We start from the raw sequence: 26,157 nt of genomic DNA, 5'->3' as shown, positions 1-26,157 counted from the left end.
CCGCCGCCAATCAGAAGGTGCCGCTCCGCGCCGCCAGCCAATGGCAGCCGCCCAGAGCCCGAGCCGAGGGTCAGGGAGAACCAGCAAGTTCGGTAGAGCGCGCACATGAACCCGCGGCGACATCTTGGGGGGGGCGCTCTTAAAGGGACAGCGTGCCGGCGGGCGCAGGCCTCGGCCCGGCGCACCGGGCTCGTTACCCCGTCCCCCGCCGGGACGAGTGGCCGCAGCGATCGCTCCGCTCGCTCCCGGGGCCGCAGCGATCGCTCCGCTCGCTCTCCCGGCCGCCCTCCTTCTCTCTCCTCCCTTCACGCTGAGAAGGGCCCGGTGTCCCCCCGCCCGCTGCCTTGGTACGGCCCGCGCTCCCCCGCCCGCTGCCGCTGTTGGCACGGCCCGAGCGGCCCGTCAGGCGCGGCAACATGGCGGTGAGTGCGGGAGCCGGGCCGGGCTCGCTCCGGGGCTGCCGGGGCTCCTGGCGCTCCCTGGGGCTCCTCGCCCTCTCCTCGCCCTCTCCTCAGGGTCACCCCTCGGCATCCCGGTCTCCGGGAAGAGGGTCCCATAGCGGCGTGCGCGGGGCCTTTGGCCGGCGGCTGCGGCCCCTTGGTGTAAAGGTCTTAGGAATGTCTTGGTTTTGATGGGAGAAAACTAAATCCTCATCTTTTATGAGTGCAGAATGCGTGTGTCCGTAATGCGTGTGTTCTTTAACAATTCCTGTGTGTTATATGGTGAAAGAATAAGATCCTTTAGTACTTGCCATGTGTTGTGTGGTAAAAGAATGAGGAGAAGGGCTGCTGAGCTCTGATTTAATTAAAATCGCTTGGGATGCTTTACCTGAGGAGCTTCGTGATCTACAGGTAGAGTTGTTACCAGCTCTCTTCCTGGTATAGGGAGTGCTGTGCCCACTTTTTGTGTGTCAAGAGGGGGGTGCATCACACGGGTTTATGGAGAATCTGGAATAAAACCAGAATTCCATGGGAGTTTTCACTTCTGATTTATATCCTCTTCTGCCTCCCCAGTTCAGGCATCTCTGAGTCTGTTCTTTATTGGCCAGATGGCCAGTGTGTGTGTGTGTCCTGGCTACTGTGGAGTCCTTGCTGTGGAAAATGGTTGTTGGTGCTTTCCTGGCAGATCTCAGGTCCAGTTTCAGAGGGCTGGGTCTCAGGCTTGCAGAGCCAGCTGCAGTGCCCCTTGCCCAAGGAGCTCGGGGGTCTGTGCTGGGTTACAGCTCTGTTATTCCTTACCCTGTTCAGCCAGCCTTCTCTTCCTCCCTCTGCCGAGCAGGAGCGTAAAGGAACAGCGAAGGTGGATTTCCTGAAGAAGATTGAAAGAGAGGTCCAGCAGAAGTGGGAGCGTGATCGAGTGTTTGAGGTCAATGCTGCAGACAGGAGGGACCAGAGGAGGTATGGTTGTGCTCGGGTTTTCACTGCTTGAGATGCCTTTTCATTCAGGATCTGCTGGGGGGAGAGGTGCCCCTTTGTGTGGAGCAGTGCTCGTGGCCCGGCTGGAGGGCCTTGCTCACACGCTGCTGACATTCTGTAGCTGATGACATGAAGCTGGGTACGTGCGTGGCTGACTTCCAGCAGCATGAGAGGAGCTTTTTCATTCCCCGGCAGTGTCAGTACCCTCTGTGGGCTTAAAAGCAGTTCTGTTGGGTGACTCGTGCCCTTTGCCAGGGAGGAGGTGCCTGAGCCCTCACCCCGGGAGGTGTCGCTTGGAGGGAAGGTGCCCTGCTCTGCCCCACAGCACAGCAGTGCTGCACAGGGCCCCGGGGTGTGTGGGGCAGCTCCTGTGCTGGTGTGCAGCTGCAGGAGGGCAGGGTCGGGGGCTGTGTGGGGCAGCTCCTGTGCTGGTGTGCAGCTGCAGGAGGGCAGGGTCGGGGGCTGTGGGGACAGCAGGTGAGCCACCTTGGTCACCGCTGGCTGCAGCCCCCGCGGGGAGGAAGAGCCTGGCACAGGTGCACAGAGTGCTCTGCAGGGCTGGGGAGCACCACGGGACTCTTGCTCTTGTTTCTGCCCCAGGGTAAGCCCTGAGGGAGCTGTTTATCCCCTGGGAGCGCGGAGCGTGCTTGGGAGCGCGGTTCCTTTGGAACGGGTGGGATCCCTGCTTTTCCAGGTGTGGGGGCTGCCTGGGGCAGCAGCATTAATCCTGTGGGGCGCCTCTGGCTGGAAAAGCAGTGACCTTGGCAGCATGAGGTTAATGCTCGGTGTGTGGGAAAGTCAGACTAAGCCAAGATAATAACTGGAGTGGTGTAACAGGTGTCAGGTTCTTAGATTGTAGATTTTGCAGGCAAACAAATGACTTGGCCTTTATTCCCTCATGTTAATGGGTGGCAGGAGTGTGTGAAGGGGAGAGACAAGGCGTGAAGTACAAAGGTAGAGGTAGAAATTCAGTGTCCTAAATGTAAATATTTTCTTAGCTGCTTTGAGAGCTCAGGTTCCAACAACGTAATACATCTTTGAAACACCCTGCAACAATATATCCCTGTGAAAGGAGTGATAGCTGCAGAGTGCCCTTAAAACCTGAACTCACGCACAGTGGGAGATTAAATAAATTACTTTGAGCCTTTGCTGTAATTAATTTGCTGAAGCAGGATTAGAATTTGTTACCTTTGGGAGCATGCTATGTCTGTTTCAATGTTTCTGTGTGATGTCAGTCCTCTGTGGGATTTTTCTTTTGTGTTTGTGTTTTAGGATGATAAAGTCTGTTAGTGTATCAACTGTTAAAAATCAAATACTCACTACTGGCAAGGAAAATAACATCACTGTGGGCTATAATAGCTGAACATCCCAGTTACCTGTTTTGCTCGTGTATTGTCTGATGGTCATTTACAAGCTAATTATGTGTTCTAATCCTTTGACTTTCTTTGCAGCAAAGGGAAGTACTTTGTTACCTTTCCTTACCCTTACATGAATGGCCGCCTGCACCTGGGACACACATTTTCCTTATCTAAATGTGAGGTAAAACTTCTCCTTTGCTGACACCTTTAAATACTATTCTAGAACAAACGCTGATTTTGTAGTTCAGTTTTTGAGCCAAGAGGATGCCATGCCAATTCCTTTATAGCTTTAGTAATGACTTATTAAACTTTCCCTTTTTCCACATTTTCAGTAGGAATATTGCTAGCTGAAGGGAAATTCCATTAATGTGATTTTTAATTTGATGAGATGGGGCCGCAGGTGTTTCCCTTGTTCTTGGAAATGAGATTTTTAGGAGATGCTGCTGAACGGCTCAAGCCTCACAGGAGCCCTGTCCCTTTTGTTAGTGGTTGCTGTGACCTGTGTGGGAGCAGGTTTTGGGTGCTAGGGGTGGGACTCCACAGCAGCCCCCTCTGCTCTCAGGGGGAGCCAGCCTGGAAGCATGGCACGCCCCTGCCTGAGCAGCCTCAGGGGCAGCCTGGGAACAACCTCGGCCTCAGCTGCCTGCCAGGGCTGCCCCAGCTGTGCCGCCTGCCCAGGGCAGCCTGGGAACAACCTCGACCTCAGCTGCCTGCCAGGGCTGCCCCAGCTGTGCCACCTGCCCAGGGCAGCCTGGGAACAACCTCGGCCTCAGCTGCCTGCCAGGGCTGCCCCAGCTGTGCCACCTGCCCGGGGCAGGCTGGGAACAACCTCGGCCTCAGCTGCCTGCCAGGGCTGCCCCAGCTGTGCCGCCTGCCCGGGGCTGCGTGCAGAAGGAGTCACAGCTGTGTTTGGGCAGTGCTGGCCCAGCCCAGGCTCTCCCATTTCAGCTGCTCCATTTTCCATTTGCCAGTTTGCAGTCGGGTACCAGAGGCTGAAGGGGAGGAGCTGCTTGTTTCCCTTTGGGCTGCACTGCACGGGGATGCCCATCAAGGTGAGTTTGGCAGTTGCTGGGGGGTTGTTTCTGATGGGGTTTTTATCCCTAAGGCTGCTTGGAGACTTGCTTACTGTCCATCCCCAGCATCACCTTAGTTCATGTACAAACTCACCAAGACTATTGATTTGGCACCTGAATTTGTAACAAACGTGTTGTGCTTGACCTATAACATCACTTTAAAAGACAAAGTGCTGGAAAACTGAATTTTACCTGTTGTATGTTTTCCTTTGCAAGAAAATCCTTACAATAAACCTCTTCCTGCCCTGGAAGGTGATCTGGAAGTGGCAGGATCTCCTAAATCTTAATGCAAGGTCCAAAGAAAGTTTAATGCAAAATGTTATCAGTAAAACCCTCTCCTTGGCCGTGGGTGCAGCTGGCGCCCTGGCTGACACACTGTCAATGACTCTGTTCAGGCTTGTGCAGATAAACTGAAAAGGGAAATGGAGTTGTATGGTTGCCCACCGGAATTTCCTGATGAGGAGGAGGAAGAGGAAGAAAATTCTGGTAAAAAGGAGGAAGAAATTGTCATCAAAGACAAAGCAAAAGGGAAAAAGGTAAAGTTTAAACCAAGCCTTCCTGGACTGAGAGCTATGCTCTCAAAACTTCGGTGTGCACATTGTAGGCTTTTCCTCCCTTGGGCTCACAGAAACCTCAATGCAGAGATTTTTATTGTTTTTTCCAATGTAGCTTTAGGGTGGACTTGAGAAAATGCATTAACTGCATGGTTCCAGAGATACCACGTTAATGCATGAACCCTTATTGGTAAAGTAATGCACTGCCTGATAGATTTCTGAGAAAAAGCAGATCAGATCCAGAGTAATACTCTCATCTTTTTCTTCCTTTTTTTTTAATCTCTTCATGGAACATTCATAAGCAAGTTGTAGGAAGTAGCCCTGCTTTCTCAGAGGTAAAGCATGTGTATTCCTGCTGTCCTAGTTATTGTTTTTAAAGTTGGTATCTAGCCAGTTCTATCTAGATAGGCTCAGTAAAATCATCCAAACTATTTTCACTTATCAGGTTTTTAAATGAGATTTAGGATTTAGGATTTGCAAAAACCCATGGGTTTGAGCAGGGCCTGGACAGCAGGCTGCTCCTTGCCAGGTGTTGTTGTGGCAGAGCCCCTGCAGGTGCTTTGGTCATTGGCATGGGGCAGCTGGGAAGAGGAGGGTTAGGGAATGAACAGTGAGCTCAAGGTATGGTAGAATACACCCTGTATGCTACACCTCTGCAAATACGGGGTGTAAAATGGAAACTCTAATCAATTACCCTCACTGTTAGAGGCAGGATGTGAGAATATTAACTTGTGTGTGCGCAATCAGAAACCATAACATTAGCAGAGGCAAATGCTCTTGTGACAAGGCTGTGGGCTTCTTCCTAATGCCAACTGTTCTTTCAGAGCAAGGCTGCTGCCAAGACTGGCTCTTCCAAATACCAGTGGGGGATCATGAAGTCTTTGGGTCTGTCTGATGAAGAAGTGGTCAGTTTTTCTGAAGCTGAGCACTGGCTGGATTATTTCCCTCCCCTTGCTGTGCAGGATCTGAAGAGCATGGGATTGAAGGTGACTCTGGGTGATGCAGGCAGCCATGCCTGTATTATTACTGTGTTGGTGAATGTGCTGCTTCTCCTTGAGATTTTCTGTGTAATACCAGCATAATTCCAGGAATGTGTCTGATATGTGTGGAATTAGTCATTTAACAGTTAATGGTCTTGGGTGATAATTAGGTGCTTTCTTACACAGAGCTTGTACCCTGTGCAGTGGTCACAGCTGGAAATGAGTCCATTAAAGACATTGTGACCTGTGGTTCCCATGTGAGATCACTTGTCTGTAGTCAGTACTGACAGTGGTTCTATTTGACATCACATCATTCTTCTACTTCTAAAAGTACTTGTCCTGCTGACAACAGGTTTTTTAAAATGGGGAGAAATAAAGATGATAGGACAAGGCAGTACTGAGTTTCACTTGAATGGTTGGTTTAAACTACTACAAAACCTCTAAATTTCTGTCAGTGGAGGGACCTCAAGTCTTTGACATCTCTGCTCAGAGAGCAGGCACAGATGTGTATAAAGCTTATACCCTTTATGGGATGTGTACCTGCATTGTCTTACTGGAGAGAAAGCTCTTTTATTTTTGAGGTAATAGTTACAGTATTATGAGATTGCTTTGGTTTCTTGATTGTGCTTACTTACTGGAGCCTCTTGCCATTTTCAGGTGGACTGGAGGCGTTCCTTCATTACAACAAATGTCAATCCCTACTATGATTCCTTTGTGCGATGGCAATTCCTTACACTAAAGGAGAGAAACAAGATTAAGTTTGGCAAACGGTAAGCTGCCACTCAGCTCTGAGTTTTTGGGAGTGTGGATAAGCTCAGCTGTGCCAGGGACAGAGCCCTGTGGCTCGTCTCTAGAGCATGCTTTCAACTCACATGAAACCAGAATCATTCCTTGCTGGTGCTCTGCCTGATGCAGTAAGTGCAGTTGTTGTGCCAGCAAAGCATGTGACGTTTGTCTTCCAGGTTTAGTTTTGCCATGGGTACCAACCCCAAGCAAAAAGGGTAAATTCTGAAAGCTCTTGTGAAATCTGAACATTGGCACTGATGGAAACAGATCCAAACAAAATTTGAAAATGCCATAAGAGGTCTTTTTTTCCCAGAGAGCTATATTTTTTTCTTCTTGCTCTATTTTACTCACTGCTAAATGAAAATCTTTTTCTAGGTATACAATTTATTCTCCTAAAGATGGACAGCCTTGCATGGATCATGACAGGCAAACAGGAGAGGTAATATTTTAACCTGACATTTTCATGCATTGCTTATGATCTCAAGTACTAAATGGGAAGTCAGTTGTATCTTAGAGCAAAACACAGTTTGGATGTGCAGAGTCAGTGGCTCTCAGCTGTCAGTGCATGTGAAAATTGAATGAACTCTTCTCTTGAGCAGATTTGTCTGGAACTATGGGTAGTATGTTCCATTGCAGCTGGTTTCTGTGATTGTTTTGAATCTGTGCCAGCAGCAGCACTCCATTGTGTTGTTATCTGTTGAAACTAAATAAACAAGCTGTTGTTAACTTGGATGTTGCTGAGACAGTGTCTGTGACTAGTTAGTTTTGGGTGTAGGAGCACAGTATAACCTGTCTGCAGTCTGCATTTTAGTGAACAGCCTTTCATATGAATGGAAATAGGATTTACTCTGAGGAAAGCATCAGTACCTTAAGCAGTGTTTGGATTAGGCTCCTACAGAATAGGATTTGTTTTCTTCACTGCTCAAGTGACTTTCATTTATTGATTGTTGCATTGTCTGTGGGACTTGCAGGGTGTTGGGCCTCAAGAATACACACTGATAAAAATGAAGGTGTTGGATCCTTACCCTGCGAAATTGAGGTAGGTCTTGACTTTTTAGTGGCAGATGGGCTCTGTCTCCTGGCCAGAACTGACCATTGAATTAAACTGTTTTGCCTAGTGCAGAATTTAATTTCACCTGGTTATTTCCATCACTTCAAAGACCTGGTCAGAATTTTGACCTGCTCTGTTTGCTGTGTCTGTGTGGACCTCAAGATGGAATGAAAAGAAAAAGAAAAAAAGGAAAGAAAATGGAAAACTCGCAATGAACTAATGACCCACTTCTGTCTCTTAGGAAACGTTGCTTGGAAGTCGATGTCAGTTTAAAAGCCTGTTCTGTATGAGCCGTAACGATTTTATTCTGGTAACTTATCCAATCCTTCTTCCCCCCAGTGGCTTGAGAGGAAAAAACATCTTCCTGGTGGCTGCCACGCTGAGGCCAGAGACCATGTTTGGCCAGACCAACTGCTGGCTGCGGCCGGACATGAAGTACATCGGCTTTGAGACGGGCGGCGGGGACATCTTCATCTGCACGCAGCGCGCCGCCCGCAACATGTCCTACCAGGGCTTCACCCGGGACAGCGGCGTCCTGCCCGTGGTCAAGGAGCTCATGGGAGAGGTGAGCATCCTGCCGCGGGCTGGGCAGGCTCAGCTGCTCCTCCGGGGCTCACAAAGGTGACGCTGGAGTTCTAATTGCAAAGAAAATACGGGAGGGGTCACAGAAATTGTGGAGCGGCTGAAATCTTTAGTGACAAACGAGGCAAGCAGCAGGCAGCTTCCTTGGCAGCCAAGCCAGAGCTGCTGCTGGGAGAAGAACCTGGTGCACTTAGCTGGGCACAGATGCATTCCTACTCCCTCAGCATGATGTGGTGAAAGGACAGTGTTAAGGAATGCTTTTCTGCTTGCTGGGAAGATTAAATGGAAAGGGAGGGGGAAAAGTAATGGCTAGAAAGGGTTATGTGGAAAAGGCTTTTGTTGGTACTGACATTTCCAGTACATCTGTGTGAATGAAGCTTTCTTAGCTGAGTAGTGAATGTCAGTGGTTGTGGGGTTTGCTGTCCTTAACTTGTGTGCTTTGTGCAAGTGTCATCAGTGGTGTTTATTCATCCTGATACAAAGCACCTTCAGCTGTTTGCATCCCTTGATCTCCATTCACTACAACTTGTCACCATCTTTCTTGATTTTGCTTTGAAGAATGAAGTAGAAAATTTTTCCTTTGTTAGTAGGCATGATGTGAATTCAAGCAAATTAGTGAGGTAGAGGACAGCTGCTGCATCTTGACTGCCTCCTGTCAGTGTGTGAATATCTTGACAATATGCTTTCTTTGTTTAATGTCACTTTGGACACTGGCTTCCTAAGCCATTTCTGCCTCAATGCTGTTGTGCTTCAGATACTTGGAAGCAAACTGTCCTTCTGCTTCCTAGGCTTTCCCAATTCTACATGCTTGTAGTTTAAGCTTCTTGGTATTTGGTATTTGACTTTTCTACCCATATATAACCAAATCCTGTCTCAAATAGTACCACAGCTTTCATATGTACTTCCTCCTTGTCCATCTGTATGTAAAATGTATTTAATTTGTTTGTAATGTGTCAGGAAAATTTACAGAAAATTTGAAGAATGTCAGCCAGGAGAGCTTGCTGTACTAGACTGAAAGCCCCTGATTTAGTGTAATGCTGTTCCTTTGTCCTGCTCAGGAGATCCTTGGGGCTGCGCTTTCGGCACCCCTCAGCACCTACAAGGTCATATATGCCCTGCCCATGCTCACCATCAAGGAGGATAAAGGTAATTCTGCAGCAGGGCCTGTTGGATGGGCACTGGCATGCAGTATGTGGGGACTAATCCTTTCATGTGTTTGTCTTTGTCTTTGCCAAGGAACTGGAGTGGTGACAAGTGTTCCCTCTGACTCTCCAGATGACTTTGCAGCCCTGAGAGACTTGAAAAAGAAGCAGGTCAGTCTGTTAACTGAATTGTTTCTCTTTCCTTTCCCTAGTGAAAAGGGTCAAAAGTGAATATCCAGTGAGAAAAATGAAACTTGCTTTAATTGGCATTTTGCCATCTCTAACTTGAAGTCAAAGCAGTTAAAAATAAATGAAGTTTAAACCACCTGGGCTAGGACAGATGGTTTTTTTTTCAGACTTCAGGTCTGAGTTTTGGATGAGAATCATGTGACTTGTGCTGCATGTTAAGGTAGAGAAGAGCACCAGTGAAACAGAAATGAATTCCTGTTGTGGAAATGACTTCCAAAAATGAGATTAAGATTCTCTATGAATTTCAAATGAGACTGAAAGTGATTGTTACTAACTGCAGCAGTACCTCAGCATCTGAACAGCTATCCCTGGCTGCTGAATTTTTGCCCACTCATTTCAGGGTAGAGCAATATCAATTTTTCCCATTTAAAAAAAATGTAGACAATTATGGCAAAAAATCACCTGGAAATGAGATGAGGATTGAACTCACGTGTCAGAAATGCTGAGAAGGCTGGGAAGTGGCTTTGTCTGATTTGTAATAAACCATTATGTAAAAAAAAAAACCACTATGAATGGATAAAAACCTTTACATCTAGAAGACTTCTATCTGTTGTTTTTTTCTTCCACCTTTCAAGGCCTTGCGGGTGAAGTATGGCATCAGAGATGAGATGGTCCTGCCATTCGAGCCGGTGAGTGCACCCAGACGTGTCCATCTGCAGCCCATAGGGTGTTATGCTCACCGATGAGAAACTGTGCCACCTCTTCCAGAGTTTCTGTTTAAAGTCCTTCTCAGCTGAAAGCTGAAAAACGTAAAGTTTTCATACTTTCCTCTAGTTGCAACATTTGGTCTGTTAAGGCTTGCAGCCAAGACTTGTTGTTCTATGCTATAATTCAGAGAGAAGGGAAAGTGTCAATTTTTACAGGAGTTTTTGTTTTGGGAAATGGAATGCATCATTATCCTGGTAACCTGTTGGCTGATGAAAACTCTGCCCTCATGGCCAGGTTAGGAGGGTGTCTGTTCAATGCAAAAGGCTGCAGTCCCTCACTGTTAGCACAGCCTGGAGGCTGAGGCAGTTTCCATTAGAAAATGCAGGTTTCAGGGGAAGCCATCCCAGAATTGTGCAGTGCCCTTGGCTCCACACACCAGCTCCAGTCCTGGCACAGCTCCGTGTGGTGCCATGTCATAGGACACAGCTGGGCAGCTCAGGAGTCCCCCTGGGGGCTGCCACAACTCCTGGGCCATGAGTGGAGTTGCAGCAATCTGTTGTAAGCCCTGTGTAACCTGTGTTGGATGCTGTGGATGTGTGGAGTGAGTGCTGGGTTGCAGGAGGGGTTTGACAGCCCTCTGTTAATTCTCAGGTGCCCATCATTGAAATCCCAGGCTGTGGCAGCCTTTGTGCTCCGTTTATCTGTGATGAGCTCAAAATCCAGAGCCAGAATGACAGAGAGAAGCTTGCAGAGGCCAAGGAGAGAGTGTACCTGAAAGGATTCTATGAGGGAGTAAGTAATACAAGATTTTGGTAAGTGGTTTCTTGGTGAGTTCAACTAGGAGAAAAAAAAAGGCAGGTAAAGAATAAAAAGAAAAAATTCAAGAAAGTGGGACAGTGTACTTTTTTCCCAAAAAAAGTCCCAAAGGACTTTTCATTTAGACTCTTCCTGCAGTAAGGTTCTGCAGTTGAAGGAGTGATGTAGAACTGGAGAAAGTTTCCTCTCACACATTCCTGTGTTCTCTGAGCATTATAACATTATAACCTGGTTTCTCAGCAAGTGATCACCTTCTGGGGTGCTGCTCCATTTTGATGCAAGTATAGATAGGGAAACTGATATGAAATGAGAAGATGTAATTATTTGCAGATTTTTTTTGTTGTTTTGTTTTTGGGTTGGGTTTTTTTTGTTGTTTTGGTTTTTTTTGGTGTTTGTTTTGTTTTTTCTTTTTTTCTCCTGTCTTTACTTCAGTAGCTCACCATGTGTATTTCTCAGCTGTTCTTTTGTAAGCAAGCAATAGTTTTTATTTCTGACTCTTTGCAATGTGTCATCTGTGTGGCTGCTGACATGTGTACAAACTGTTTTTGGGTAAAGATGACAGCACATAATGAAAAGAAACCAATACCTGTACTCTTATTTTTTTCATGTCAAAGATCGCAGCACCTGCTACTTCCTTATATTGATTTGAACACCTAGGGCACCTATTTCTTGCTAAATTTTGAAAACAGTTATCTCCTGTGACCCATCTTTGCAGGTGATGTTGGTGGATGAATTCAAAGGACAAAAAGTCCAAGATGTCAAGAAGCGCATTCAGAAGCTGATGTTGGATAAGGTAGGTGACAGTGTGCACGCAGCTGCTTCTGAGCTGCCTGCTTTGTCCTTTTCACAGGGCTGCGTCGCCAGAGAAGCCCTTGGTGTGGCTCTGCAGCCCTCAGGGTGCTTTGAGTCGCTGCAGAGAGAGGGACCTGGTGTTCCTGGGCTGAGTGGGCTGAGCAGCTTCATTAGAGTTCTCTGCCTTGTTCTGTCACCCTCCCTGGGACATGTTCTGGTGGTCCAGTTTATTCTTTAGCATAGCTGGGAGGATACTGGCAGTGTGGGACCTGGGCTGTCAAGTCTCTTGCAAGCCAGTGAAGGAGATGTGTGATGTGCAAATGCCCCCTTGCTGGGCTCCTGTTTCAGAAAACAGCAGTAAACAGTGACTGTGGCATCCCTGTAATGAGACTCCCTGATGAGGACTGGGAGTGAGAGGAGGCTTCAGGCTTTTAGTCATCTTTCCCTTGTTGTTGTGGCACTGTTATGTCCAGATTATAATGCATCAGCAGGCATGATGTGTGCAGTAGATCTGAAGCTCAGCATCCCATTTTTCTTTGGTTTTCCCCCTCCCTCTGTCCCCCAGAGTTTCCTAGGAGCTGTTTCAATCAGGGGGCATAATCTATGGGGAATATTCTGTGCTTTTCCTCCTGCATTCTGTTCAAAGTGCTGTGAGCTGGTACCTTAGGGAAGTAGAGTCAAGCCTTGCCTCATTTCACTGGAGGGAATACTGAGGCAGAGAGCTTGGGCAGTGGTGAGAGCCGTGCAGTAAATGCTATAAACCAAATTGGAGTGGAGGGGATGCTTTTTAGTAAGTGGTCAGTGTTTTCAATACTTTGATAAGTACTTACATCTCAGCTTTCATTGCCCTTTCAACTCAGGGTGAAGCCATGATTTATATGGAACCTGAGAAACAAGTTATGTCGAGATCTGCTGATGAGTGTGTCGTGGCCCTTTGCGACCAGTGGTGAGTGAAACAAAGCTGCAGTTACAAAGCTGCTCCAATTGTACACTGCTTCTCCGTTGCTTTATTACAATAAACCTCTCCTGACTGTAGGTATTTAGATTATGGTGAAGCAAGCTGGAAGAAACAGACGTCAGAGTGCTTGCAACACCTGGAGACGTGAGTTATGAGTGTGGCTGTAAAGGAGAGTGGCTTTGCTGCTCTTGCTGGGGTCTGAGAGGGATGAAGGCAGTAAGAGCTTCTTTCTTGCAGGTTCTGTGAAGAGACTAGGAGAAATTTTGAAGCTACCTTAGGTTGGCTACAAGAGCATGCGTGCTCCAGGACGTATGGCTTAGGTAGGCAAAGCATTCCTTTCTCAGCTGGTTCTTTGTGAGGATGGTCCTCCTCATTTCATTTGGAAGGCTTAAGTGCTGTATAACATCCCCAGTGGTATAGGGAAGTGTGGGAGCAGCACTGTCCAACTTGTACCTTGGCCCAGCATCCCAGAGAAGGTGTGCTTTGTTGGAAGTGCGTGGGGCTGGCAATATTTGCACTACTGCAGGTAGTCTGTGCTGCATCTTAGTAGCTTTCTGCCTGGGCTGTTGATTTGGAAGGGACCTCAGTAAGGGAGCTTTTACCATTTCTGGAGTTTTCTCCTCAAATCCTGATTAGCCTTCATCTTGTGTAGCCTGACATGGGACAGCTGCTAGATGTGCACTGTAACCCACAGCAGACGTTCTCGAGCTGAGCTGTGTCAGGAAACAGGTTGAAAATCAGCAACTGTTTGCCCTTGAGTAAAATTTCAAAATGCATAGTTTAATTTTTAAACCCATTGGCACGAGTAGTAATGTATAGATGTATGTTTGTGTTCCTCTGGCAATCACCAGCTGCTGCTGTGTGGGGGTCAGAGTGTGCTGGGTGCCTGACACAGCCTTGCCCTGCAGGGACCCGCCTGCCCTGGGACGAGCAGTGGCTGATTGAGTCTCTCTCTGACTCCACCATCTACATGGCCTATTACACCGTGGCTCACCTGCTGCAGGGGGGGAACCTGAGGGGCCAAGGAGAGTCTCCTCTGGGCATCAGGTAAGGACAGTGAACCATTAAGTTCTCTTGTTTAATTAGGTGTGCTTATCTCCTGAATTGCTCTGCAGAAAGATTTGCCAAGGAGGCCGAGTCTTTGCTTTTGTGTGTAAAACGTGTCTTTATTAAACTTAACCTGCCATGAGCTGAGTTAGAACAGGTTTGCAGAGGGGCAGTAAGGAAAGAAAGGAGAGTGACAGGCAGTGAGAGAGAGAGAGTGGAAAAATGCTTCTGAAAGCACTCTGAAAGAGCTGTGTGGAGAGTAAATCACCTTTTTCAATACTTGTTTGTCTTGCCTTGAAATGAGCCTTGGCAGGTTGTTGGGTGATTGGCTGCTTAGGTGTCTGCTTGCTGAGACTGCTGTGCACCACAGTAAATTGTAGGCTCCAGTGTACAGAGGGAGTAGGATTTAGCTCTTGGTTTTTGTCACTGTCACTCTCCTGGAAGCTCAGAACCATCTTTTATCCACAACTTGTCTGTGGAAGTCTTCAGAGCAAGGGGGAGGACACATGTGACCTCTTGGCTGGAGTGGCTTTTGAAGTGTGGTGATAGGGGTCAGAGAGATGAGATAGTACAGCTCAGTCTGGAGTTGAAAAAAGACTTCAGATTGTGCCTTGAATCATCTGCTCTAGTTCTGTGTGGTTTAGGGACTAATTTCTGGACTAGTTTACATATTGGAATGGAAACTTTTCTTACTATATGTTATTACTAATCTGAAAACCATTTCCAAAGTAAAGATTCTGATTCTTACAGACAGAAGTACCTCTGAGACTGGGCAAGGCTGTCATTTGGGCTCAAACCTCTCTAATTACAGAGAAGCTGTACACGAGCGAGTTGTGTCTAGAAACAAGCTTTGAAGTGAGCATCCTGGGCCCTGAATTACAGATTTGATGTAATTAAGCATGTACCATTAGAGTGCTCCTCTATGCAAGTAGATAACATCTAGCAGCCTTGGAAAATGCTTTTTGCTGATACTTGCTCTGTGGTGTGAAGGAAGGAGGGATTTATGGCCCATCCTTTCAGTCACCTTCAGTTACAATGAATTTGGCACCAAACACAAGCCCAGTCACAGCTCAGGAATTTAAAGCATGGAGCAAGAACTGCCAGAACCAAACCAGCAAACCTGTGCCTGTAGGATTTATTCTGGACTGGTAGTACAGATCACCATCTGAGGTGTTTTTTTAATGTGTAGGGGAAGCATTTGGGGCTCAGAAAGCTTTTCCTCTCTGCATAGTGCAGGTCAAAGCCCCTTGGCAGGTGCTAACACATAGCAGACTTTGGCTTGAAAGCATTTGATTTGGAATGCATGCAGAATCTGGTGCACTCTACTGGAGTTCTGAGAGCCAGGAATAAGAATCTCTGTAGAAACATGCAGGATATGTGTCAATGCAGCCCAGTGGCCACAGAGCTGTGGGTATCAGTTGCATCTCATCAGTATTTTCCTTCAAAATTGTGGGTCTTACCTCTGGTCATTGGTAAGATGTGTCTTGCAGTAAATGTTAATTTAAAATTTTCATTCCATTTGAAGTGGGAAAAGACCACAAATATTTTCCATGTAGGAGGCAGCCTTGGACTGTACAGCAGTTCTCTCCTGTCCTCCTGCTCTATGACCTCTGGGAAGCCAGAAGGAATGGCTCCATGAACCATACCAGTGAGGAGCTCTCAGTGTTCACTTAAGGCCACAGGTGGTGCTGAGGCTCGGGTGGTGACATTTGGAAAAGAAATAATCAGGTTTCCAGGATATTCAATACTAAGCTTTAGTTATTAATCACTTTTTCTTTATGGGAGTCTTTATGTTTAATCTCCAAGGGCAGTTTAAGCAGGGCATGGCTTGAGCAGTTCTGAATTTGTTTCTGACATTGGATTCACTCACCTGAACTCAGGCAAAGGCGCTGGGCACTCTGTCCATGTTTGCTGACCAGGTGGACTGTGCTGTGAGAATGCAGCCGCAGGGTTGAGCTGCCTGACAAAGTGCTGTAGGATGTGAGGAGCTGTGGCTGACTGCAGTGTGGGACTGATTCTGTGCAGGGCACATCAAATGAGCAAAGAGGTTTGGGATTACATCTTCTTCAAGACAGCTCCATTCCCCAAAACTGAGATTCCAAAAGAAAAGTTGGATAAGCTGAAGGAGGAGTTTGAATTCTGGTATCCTGTGGATCTCAGAGTCTCTGGCAAAGATCTTGTTCCAAATCATCTGTCGTACTACCTCTACAACCATGTGGCCATGTGGCCAGAGCAAAGGTGAGTGGGGATGTGATGCAGGTAAAGCTGGAGAGTTTGCAGTTCTGTTACCTTTGCTACTGGCCTTTGGACTGTACAACATTTAGAATCATGTTGAAAATGTATTTTCATATTGCAGCTTTGATACAGTTGTCTATAACAGAAATGATTGAAATGGAAAGGTTTTTTACCATTATTTCCCCTGGTTTTTCTGCATTATCTCCTCCTATGGATTTCCCAGCCTTGAGTTGAATTCCTGCTCTGGAATTTATTTGACATTATTATTAAGTGTTCTTAATTCCTTCTCAAGGATGGTTAAAAAAGACATACATACTCCCATGGGCTGTGCAGGACTGGTTGAGAATCTTTGCCCATTGCATGATGCTTTTATGGTGAAGATACTGTTTGCAGTCCCTTGAATTTTGGTTTAGGGGTTGTATAAAACTGTATATGGGAAAAGTGTGTTTCTGATGTATGGTGAAGATGATTGTGGATAATTTAATATCTCCTTCCTTCATGGGTAGAAATGTGGACCCAGCACTATCGTGTGCTCTTGGGCAGTGCCAATCACTGGCCTTTAAATTAGAAATATCTGAACAGAGGAGGGTGACGTAAATGAGCTGTAATTGCAGGTGTCCTGCTCCCTGCCCTGCGTTTCAGCAATGATAATCCTCAGCCTTTATACTGTCATTCTTTTCATCTTCAGAGACACTCCTTAATATATTTAAGACAACCCTTAGGTATTTTTTTTGAAGATTCCACTGAAGGTGTTCATCTCAAACTGGAACATAAAATGTTTGTTCCTTTTTTAAAAAAAGAGAATATGTATTTACTTGGCCAAAAGATTTGTGTCTTGCCTTCAAACAGGGAAAAATGGCCAGTAGCTGTGAGAGCCAATGGACACCTGCTCCTCAATTCTGAAAAGGTACGGCGAGGTTGTGGGTGGCCTGGCTTTTGTGTTTGCTAGCCAGACTGGAAACTTCTTCTTGGGATGTAAGCAGGGGACACAGTGACATTTCTGCATTAGTGCCCTCCAGTTGTTCATTCATTAGAAGTAAAGACCCACCTTGCCTGTGATTCTATTAGCACTTTCTCTTAAGTCAGCTCTTGTGTGGTCTCACCAGTTTACAGTGCATTTCTGTTAAGTTTTAGGGTAATATAGAATATTTATTTATTCAAGTAAAGTTTATCTTTTTAGAGCATTGGAGTAGGTGCAGTGAGAGGAAAAAGTTTGGGGTAATAGCTTGCTAGTATGTGCAAGTTCTGACACTGAATTGAATTAGAAGTGCCTGAACCCAGGAATTAGGCCTTGGAGACTGTGTGATATGAATCAAAAAAACCCCCACACAAACCCTAGGGGAGTTCTTGTTGGAAAATCAGCACATGGTGATCTGAAGCTGCCAGTTTTAAAGTAGTTTTTATGTTTAATTCAGGGAATTTCTGGGATTGTATTTTGTTGCTGAGTGCATGCAGAGTTCAGTCTGCTTTTGCTGTGAGACCTCATTCAGATTTACCAAAGTGCTTTTTGCTGTGATTCATGAGGAAATTGTTTGCCCAAACCCTTGCTGGGTCTGTCTTGCTTATCCACCAACACAGGGGATGTGTGAGAAAACAAGCACTCTTATCTTTCTTTCAGATGTCTAAATCGACAGGCAACTTCCTCACCCTCACTCAAGCTGTTGACAAGTTTTCTGCAGATGGTGAGTGCGTTCTGACCTGCATCTGATTGTCAATTATGCCAAAATTACCAAAATGGGTGTTTTGCTCTCAAAGGAGTTTATTGCAGTATCAAATAGCAATAAATCTGCCACTTACCACCTGTTCTTGTTGAAAAGCTGAACTCCGCTTGGAAGATGGGGATGTGTGTTAGCACACCTGGTTCAGCCAGGAGCTGCTCCTGGGGCTGAGCTCTCCAGAGCAGCCTGCTTGAGCCCTGTACACTCACTGAAGAGATCAGAACTCTTGGTGTGCGTGGGGTGTGTACTTATTTGTGCCCTGTGTATCCACGTGTGCCGTGCTCCTCCCGTGCTCCTGGGACCGTGCTGGTCTCCTGGTTCTGGTGTCTGTCTGGTCCCCTCCCCAGGAGGGCAGTGTTCCTCTCCCAGGGGAAGTGCCTCCTTTGAGGCATCTCTGGCTGGCCAGGCAGGTTGTGGCCTGGCTTTGCATTTGTTAACTCCAGCTGAAGTGAGCTGTCACGGGACAGGAGGCACAGCACTCCATGGGTATCCCAGCCTGGCAGCTGACCCCCTTTCCTTCAGGCATGCGTTTGGCCTTGGCTGATGCTGGAGACACTGTTGAAGATGCCAACTTTGTGGAAGCCATGGCAGATGCTGGTATTCTCCGTCTCTACACGTGGGTGGAGTGGGTGAAGGAGATGATTGCAAACAGAGACAGCCTGAGGAGTGGCCCAGCCAGCACCTTCAATGACAGAGTCTTTGCCAGGTGTGGTACGAAGGTTAATCATACAGTTTGGACCAGGTTTTTCCTTGCAAGGAGGAATCCTGTAATTTGTTTTTTTTTCCTAAAAATTAATGAATTCCATAAAACAGTGCTCGTTCCAGAATAGGTTATGGGGTTTGGCTGCATTGGTGACAGTTTTACAGTGTTGTCATTATGTGGGGCAGACTGTGCTGTACTGATGTTGTCACTTCCCTTCCCTCCCCAGTGAGATGAATGCAGGCATAATGAAGACAGACCAAAATTATGAGAAGATGATGTTTAAGGAAGCTCTGAAAACTGGCTTCTTTGAGTTTCAGGTAGGAGATGTAAGAAAATGACACCTGGTATTTGTTACTTAGTGAATTTCTTTTATTCCTTTTGTCTCTGATCCTTAATCATACAGCTGAATTGAAATCAGAATTGTGTCAAGAAACAAGAGTACTTCAAGGGAATAAATGTGGAATCGTAGAGGTTTGCTTGTGTCAGTTTACAAAGGTCCAGAGGAAAGGAAATGCAATTCTGCAAAATAGTCCTGATATCTAATATGAGCAAGAAGCTGCTTTAAAAAAGACACTATTAAAAAGAGTGTTACCTTTCTTTATATCTTTCGTGATAAAGGATTCTTCATAAGAAATCCAGATAATGCGTCAACAAAATTGTTTGGAAGCATAGTGCTTTTTGATATCCTCCATAAACCATGTCTCCAGAGTGTCTGCAGAGCATGCTGCTCCATTTAATGAATTACACACACTCCTTCATGTGGCTGCTTTGAGATACTCAGGAGCAGGGTTAAATAGGCTGAATTGTGTGTAATGATAGATCACATTCATTGCCTTTTTCTTAGTTCTTATTAGTATCTGTATGTAAGTTATTTGGGATGACAGCACCTGATACACAGCTGGGGATGTTTTTGTCTTTTATGTTTGTGCCAATAAACAGTTTTTTAAAGTACCACATAAATGCAACAATCCGATGGCCAACTGGCAGATCACATGTGGGTGCTTCAGGAAAATGCAGTTCTTAGAACTCAGTGGTGGATTATGACAAGCTGCTCACGTTCTGGAGGCGTGTTGGAGCCTGCAGGGGTGTGTGTGTGGCTCTGCTGTTTCTCCCTGGCAGCACAGGGCTGATGGCTGTGTTGTTGTTCCAGGCAGCAAAAGACAAGTACCGGGAGCTGGCCATCGAGGGCATGCACAGGGAGCTGGTGTTCCAGTTCATCGAGGTGCAGACTCTGCTGCTGGCTCCCATCTGCCCCCACCTGTGTGAGCACATCTGGGCCCTGCTGGGGAAGGTACTGACGTTTCAGTTCTGTCATTGGTTCAGATCTGAGCTCTTATGGATTTCAGTAACACCATGTCAGGCTTACAGATACTTGTGTACAAGTAGAAAAGATGTGTCAGAATCCAAGCAGTCATACTGGCTCATTGTCCCTGGGACAGGGACTGCAGGGAGCTGGCCTGTTGCTGTGATGACACGTGCAACATTAATACCAGTCACTGTCATTGTCTGCTTACGAAGAGGTGATCTAAAATTTAGTGTAACAATGCAATAGTCTTACACTTCTGCATAAAGCTTAGTGTGGCTGTTTTTTAAGCCCTCTGCTTGTAGGTGGCACTCCATAGGCATATGGTAGTTGTGATTGTATGTATAGTCCTGAACACACTTGCAAAGTGCAAGGTTGCTTGTTGTCTGTGTGCCCCCTCCTTTAGGTTATCAGGGTAGGTGCTCGCTGAGCTCCAAACTGGCTGAACTCTCTTTCCCAATCAAGCTGTGCTGGTTGGAAGCCCACGAGCTAACGTGTGTTCACTCAGTGCATTCCTGTCTCGCCCTGCCCAAGGCTGACTCCGTCATGAGGGCCTCGTGGCCAGCAGCAGGGCCCGTGGATGAGGTGCTGATCCGCTCCTCTCAGTACCTGATGGAAGCAGCTCACGACCTCCGCCTGCGCCTCAAGAGCTACATGGCGCCTGTGAAGGGGAAGGTGAGGCTGCTCTGTTTGTGTGCACGTGCCATAATTCTGTATTGCCTAGGGACTCCTTCCTGATTTTTTTTAATTTCCTCAGAAAAGTACAAAAGAGCCTTCCCAGAAGCCTTCTCACTGCACCATCTACGTGGCAAAGAGCTACCCACCCTGGCAGCACACCACCCTATCCGTCCTGCGCAAGCACTTCCAGGTGCCCGTCCCCTCCCCTGCCCTCCAGCTGCTCGCCAGCTGTTTGGGGGCTCATCTGTAGAAAGTTTATAAGCTGTACCTTGTTACCAAATAGTTTCAGTAGATTAATTTTCTTTATGCTTTTACAACTGTCTCATAAGTTTTGATGCTTAAGGGAAATGTCCCAAGGACTGTCATTGATTTGACAGTTGCATTTCATTGGTTTTAACAGTCTGAGTAAAAAACATGCCTGTGCTCTGTTGTTTCTTCCAATTGTAAGTGGCTAGCTTTTAAATATTCTTTACAAGTATGTTTTTGAGGAAACATGGTTGACTGACAGACTACTGCTGCCTTACTCTGCAAGTGGGCTTAGAAGCTTTGTTCTAATCCGTGAGTAAGTGTATACCACTCAGCAGTGTCACAGGAAATAGCTGAAATGGAGTAAGTCAGTCATAAGAAGAAATATATTAAGAAAACAGAAGGATCTATGCTCCTGACATGGGGAAACTGCTGAGGGTGGCTTTGGGATCCTGATGAGCCATCCTCAGCTTGAACACACAGGGTTGGAGCCGATAGATTCGGCAGTCCTGACTATTCCAGCTTGTGGAATGGGATAAACCAACGTTCCTCATGTGGAATTTGTTCTTGGGGGTATTCACCTTTGGGCATTGTATAGGCTTTTTTTCTGTATTAGTGCTAAATGCTGTTTGGGTTTCAGAGGGATGGGAAAACTAAGGACTCAATGATGCTGACAAACCTTGCTGGTATTTATGGGAAAGCAGGAAAGGTGCATCATATTGAAAGGCAAGTTTTTCATGATAGCTGTTCTCCTTAATGCTTGCTCATCCCTGTTTTAGGTCAGTGGAGGTCAGCTGCCAGATAATAAAGTAATTGCCAGTGAGCTGAACAACTTGCCAGAGCTGAAGAAGTATATGAAGAAGGTGATGCCTTTTGTTGCCATGGTTAAGGTGAGTGTCAGAGAGACAGTTCTGGTTCAGGAAAGGCTTTTGTGAATGCAGTGTCTCCCCCTTGCCCTTTGCTCATTTGGCATCTTCGAGGGTTTGTTTATAAACATCTTTTACATCTCTGGAAGAGCTACATAATAAAAATGTCTCTGTGTGAATTAGCCCAGGTGAGCTGTGGATCTGGTTGAGGCTTGGTGCTTTCTGTGTTTTGTGAGTGATGCAGTCTGTACTCCAAACACACCTGGATCCCTCTGTATTTGAAATGTGTCCTATTTGACTTCTTTCTCCAGTTTTTCACGCTGAAATGAGTCAAGTGTTGCTTTGGAGACATAAAAACTGGAAGCTAAGAGTAAGGCCAAGAGTTGATTGATTGCAGTGTGTGTAAGGGAGGAAACAAGAGACTGTTCTGAGCCTTGAATGGAATTATGAATTTTGTGTGTAATTCTTAATGTTTATCACTTAATATGCTGATAGTACACTATTTGCCCTGAGTCGTGCAAGCCTATGAAAATCTTGGCTTCCCTTTCTTTAAAGAAACTTTCTTGTGCTTGATGTCGCAGATGAAAATTCAATACAACAACTGGGGAGAGCCAAGAAGCAAAGAAATAACAATTTTTTTAAATGAGGGGTGGGGGTTGCAGTGTATGATTTAAAACCTTTTTAATGACTTTTCATGATCTGTAGAAATTGGGAGGGATTAGTAGTGGAAAAAATCCTAATGAGTGTAAAAAAATACTTTTCCCCCTTAAGCTTTAGCTTAATTTTTGAAATGCAGTTAATAATTACTTCTCTTTGTGAGCTTTGTCATGTGGAGTGGAGCTGTTCTTTGCTGTCTCAGTGGGGTTGTTCTGATTGTTCCTTTTCATGGGAGCTTGGAAGCCTTCAGAGGAGCAGAGAGCACAGAGCAGTTCTGGAGCTTCCTGTCTAGGTTGGTGAGAGCAGTAGGGATGTGTTAGATCCCCTGATCCAGCTGGGAAAGGTCAGACAAGCTCTCAGTCCTAAGAGTTAGGGCTGAAACATTGCTGTGCTTTGGTGTCTTTAGTCTGGCAGCAGTGAGTGATCCTGGGGCAAGTGGGGAAGGAGCTGAGGCTTACCTCAAATCCACCTTTTTCTTCCAAAAAGCAGCAGCCTATTTCCCACAGAGACATGGAAGCACCTGAGCTCAGACTCCCCTGAGCAATGTCTTTCTCTGAAACCAATTATTCATCAGTTCCAGGGTACAAGGAGCATCTCTGCTTGTGCTTCCTACTCATCAGAGGAGGGCTGAAATGTAGGAGCACCTCTGTGATTTACAAAGGGAAGCAATTCCATGTTAAAAGGGAATTTTTCACATTAAACTGATGAGGAAACCAGGAAACCACAACCATGCTGGGGCTGACAAAGCAGAGCTTCAAAGGAGACAGCTGGCTCAGCATGTGAGAGCCAGGCAGGGACAGATTAAACTCCAAAGAGGAAGTTCTGTTTTAGTTAAAAAAAAAAAATCGTGTGGTTTTATACTGCCTTTAATACTGTGTCTCTTGTGACTGTTGCTGCTGGCTTTCTGGACTAATTAAGTTACTTTTATGTTAACGTACAAAGTGGTTGTTATTTCCCTGCAGAGAACTCGCTGTGAGCACGTCCAGGTGTTGTGGGCTCGTCCTTTATTTTAAACTGGGTCATAAGCCTGAGTTTCCTGCTGTGAAATACCACTGAAATGCTGACTGATTTTGTGAATTCTCAACCTGCACATTAAGTAGGGATTTAAATAACTGTGAATGTCAAACACCTTTTCAATTCTATATTAAAAATGTGTTCTAATTGCTCTTACTCCTCCCATCAGTGTCACCAGCTCCCTGTAGAAGAAGCAGCCCTGTTACAAGAAAATTATTGCTCCAGTGTTAATGTTGTGCCAGCAGAGAGCTCTTGGATTTACAAGCCTATTCTTTTCATGACTAATGTGGATAGTTTGCCATTTTGAACCATCATTTTACTTGCAGCCTTTAGAGGGTTTTCATACTTTTTCCCTCCTCCCCACAGGAAAACTTGGAGAAAAATGGTTCTCGTGTTCTTGATCTTGAGCTGGAGTTTGATGAGCGTGCAGTGCTGATGGAGAACATTGTCTATTTGACAAATTCCCTGGAGGTTGGTACAGACTTGGCACTTACTGCTTGGCATTTATAGGGATAGCTGGAGCAGCAGCCTTCCCGAAGGCTCCAAGCCTCTTTCCGTTACCTTCTGGGTGTGCATTGCTCAGGTAGCAGTGTTTTATTTGTCAAGGAGATGCACATGGATCTGTTCAGTGCTGGCATGAGGCACAGTGCTAGGTGTGCCCTACAAACATGGTCCCAGGAACCTGGGCTGGTTTTCCCTGCAGGAGGATGCAGCTGGGACAGTGAGGTTCCCTGGCAGTTTGAGGATTCCTTGTTCTCTCAGCCACTCTGTCTCGTGTTTCCTGCTGAAGAAGTGAGAAGGAGCTGCTTCCAGGCATTAGCAAGACCAGTCAGTCCTTGGGCACCTACCCTGGCATGCTGGCTGCAGCAGGCTTCCCTCTGCAGGGAGCAGGCTCTGGCAGGGCTTTTCACACTGTGCTGTGTGAAAGGCATCCAGCCTGGTAAAGTTGTGCTGCTTCTTATGATGAGCAGGATTTAGGTTAATAGGAGCATGGTAATGAGGGGACAGCTCAGGCACGTGGTGTTAAAAAACCCAAAACAAACAAAACCAAACAGCCCCAACACCAAAAGCCAAAATCAAAAGCAACTGGTTTTTAATAATTAGAAGCTGTATATATTGCAGAGCTGGATGTAACCTGTGCAGTATGAAACAAGTGTGACTTTATTGGGCTTGTCCCATGTCAGAGCAAAGCTGAGAGCGAGCAGCAACTTTTACTTGAGCTATCTGTAAATCTTCATGGGGGAGGGAGCAGCGTGTCCTCAGAGCAGGAATACCCTGCTGGGAACTGCCAGAGGGGCTGGGGGGTCTCTGGGGTCACTGTCCCAGACTGACAGCGGGGTCTTGGGCACTCACACAGGGAGTAGGTGACCCTCAGAGTTCTCTTCCAAAGCAAGATGTTGTGGGTCAGTTGTGTTTTTGTTTCTTTATGGCAGTGCAGGTTTGCTTTCCCCTTTCCTACATGAACAGCTCTTTGATGGGTCTGTAACCTCTGCTGTTCCCTCTGAAGCCATTGAACTCCTGCTTATGCCCTCCTCCCCCGTTTTTTCTTTTACAGCTGGATCACATTGAGGTGAAGTTTGCTTCTGAAGCAGAAGATAAAATCAAAGAAGACTGCTGTCCTGGAAAACCATTTTCTGTATTCAGAACTGAGGTAATATCAGAAATTCAGATATTGAAAGTCTGAAAATTTAATTAAAAAGCTTAAATTGAAACTTTTGTCTGTTTTTTTTTTTAAATATGCCATTTAAAAACTTTGATCAGACATGAATGTTTCTCATGTATGAATATTTCTAACTCTCAAAGTAAAAATGTCATTGATTTCCCTAAATCTGTCTTAAACAATTGTTACACGTTGGGCTGCATTTTAGATTTGGGGCAGCGCGGGTATCCAGCATGGCCAGGCAGGTTCTGAAGGGATTTTATCCCTCTGGAAGATTGATTCACAGCAGATGTTTCTTTGGTTTAGTCTCATGTTTCTCCTGAGGGATCCCGGGTTCTCCTTTAAGGTGTGTGTTGTGTCTCGCAGCCGGGCGTGTCCGTGTTCCTGGTGAACCCTCAGCCCTCCAACGGCCACTTCTCCACGAAAATGGACATCAGGCAGGGGGACAACAGAGAGACCATCATCAGGCGCCTGATGAAGATGGACAGAGGGATCAAAGGTAGCCTCCAGTGCAGCTGTGCCAGCTGTGAGGGCGTGCACACAGGGCTGTGGCAGGACCTGGACATGCCCTGTGTGTGCAGGGTGTGAGTCACTGCCAGCTCCTGGGCCGGAGCTTTGGGAGTGAGTGAGGGGAAGCAGGGACCCCTGCCTGTCTTCAGGAGGTGTCAGTGTGCTGGGCACGGGGCTGGGAGCCTGCACTTGCAGGAGGGCTTAGCTGAAGGGTCCCAGGCTTCTTGGTCTGCTTAGCAGGCTTATTAGCCTGCCTTTTGATAGGGAATTGTATTGAAATCAGCTCTCACCTTCCTCTTCCTCCCAGTCTCTGCAGTTCATTCCTCAGAAAATGAGGAGTAACTGTTCAGTTACTCAGACCTGTCCTGAGCCAGCTAAAGCAGATTCAGTGCTTGGAATGTGGTATTAGGAGCTGGTGTTTCTGTGTGGTTTATGCCCATTTCTGTTGGTAACTCACTGCGTAACCCCTGAAGGATGTTGTTGTATTGGTGTAAACCTTAGCACCACAGTTATTCCCATGAGAATGTGTTTCCTTGGAGCAGGTGTGGAAGTTCCAAGGGTTCAGCACTGCTGTGGTTAACTCTGTGTGTGCCGTGGCCTGTGTGCAGCCCCCATGGCCTGACCAGCTCTGTCTCTGCAGATCTCTCCAAGGTGAAGCTGATGAGGTTTGATGATCCCGTGCTTGGGCCCCGCCGTGTTCCAGTCCTTGGCAAAGAGGAAGCAGGGAAAACTCCAATCCTGGAACAAGCCATCTTCCACATTGACCTGGCCCAGAGGCACGTCTGTGTCACTGAGAACGGCCTGACAAAGGACATTGGGGACACAATTGTTTACCTGGTTCATTGAACTGGCGTGGCTCTAGTGCAAAGGTTCCTGGAGGCGCTCGGAAGAATTTGTATTAAACAAAGGAGAGAATTTGTAAAAAAAAAAAAAAACCCACCCAAACCAACCCGAGTTCACATGTCAGTTGCCCCTGCTCTTTTAAACAGGAATTTAATAAAATTATTTTCCTCTGGTGCTTCGGCTTCTCTTGAAGAGAAACAGTTTCCCTGGAGCCCCTTCTTTTCCAGCTGCGGGCAGGGTCCTCAGGAACAAATCTGAATGCCCTGCTTGGAA

General features: G+C 46.4%; 1 protein-coding gene across 1 annotated transcript; it reads left to right on the top strand.

Annotated features, from left to right (window-relative positions):
• Nucleotides 1-139: 139 nt before the first annotated feature.
• On the top strand, nucleotides 140-26,058 carry LARS1 (leucyl-tRNA synthetase 1). Its single transcript, XM_038150318.1, has 32 exons — nucleotides 140-422; nucleotides 1,279-1,397; nucleotides 2,867-2,954; nucleotides 3,745-3,825; nucleotides 4,242-4,382; nucleotides 5,225-5,386; nucleotides 6,038-6,150; nucleotides 6,542-6,605; nucleotides 7,138-7,205; nucleotides 7,557-7,782; nucleotides 8,858-8,945; nucleotides 9,036-9,112; nucleotides 9,766-9,819; nucleotides 10,490-10,630; nucleotides 11,370-11,447; nucleotides 12,307-12,392; nucleotides 12,483-12,548; nucleotides 12,642-12,724; nucleotides 13,313-13,451; nucleotides 15,477-15,689; nucleotides 16,536-16,593; nucleotides 17,305-17,368; nucleotides 17,927-18,110; nucleotides 18,334-18,424; nucleotides 19,258-19,398; nucleotides 19,945-20,085; nucleotides 20,168-20,278; nucleotides 21,114-21,224; nucleotides 23,238-23,342; nucleotides 24,427-24,522; nucleotides 24,898-25,030; nucleotides 25,682-26,058. The coding sequence occupies exons 1-32, from the start codon at nucleotides 417-419 to the stop codon at nucleotides 25,885-25,887; spliced, it is 3,534 nt and encodes a 1,177-aa protein (XP_038006246.1). The 5' UTR covers nucleotides 140-416; the 3' UTR covers nucleotides 25,888-26,058.
• Nucleotides 26,059-26,157: the final 99 nt, after the last annotated feature.

This window comes from Motacilla alba, chromosome 13, assembly GCF_015832195.1.
Source record: "Motacilla alba alba isolate MOTALB_02 chromosome 13, Motacilla_alba_V1.0_pri, whole genome shotgun sequence".
In the NCBI taxonomy this organism is placed as follows: Eukaryota; Metazoa; Chordata; class Aves; order Passeriformes; family Motacillidae; genus Motacilla; species Motacilla alba.
This window is presented reverse-complemented; position numbering and strand designations above follow the sequence as displayed.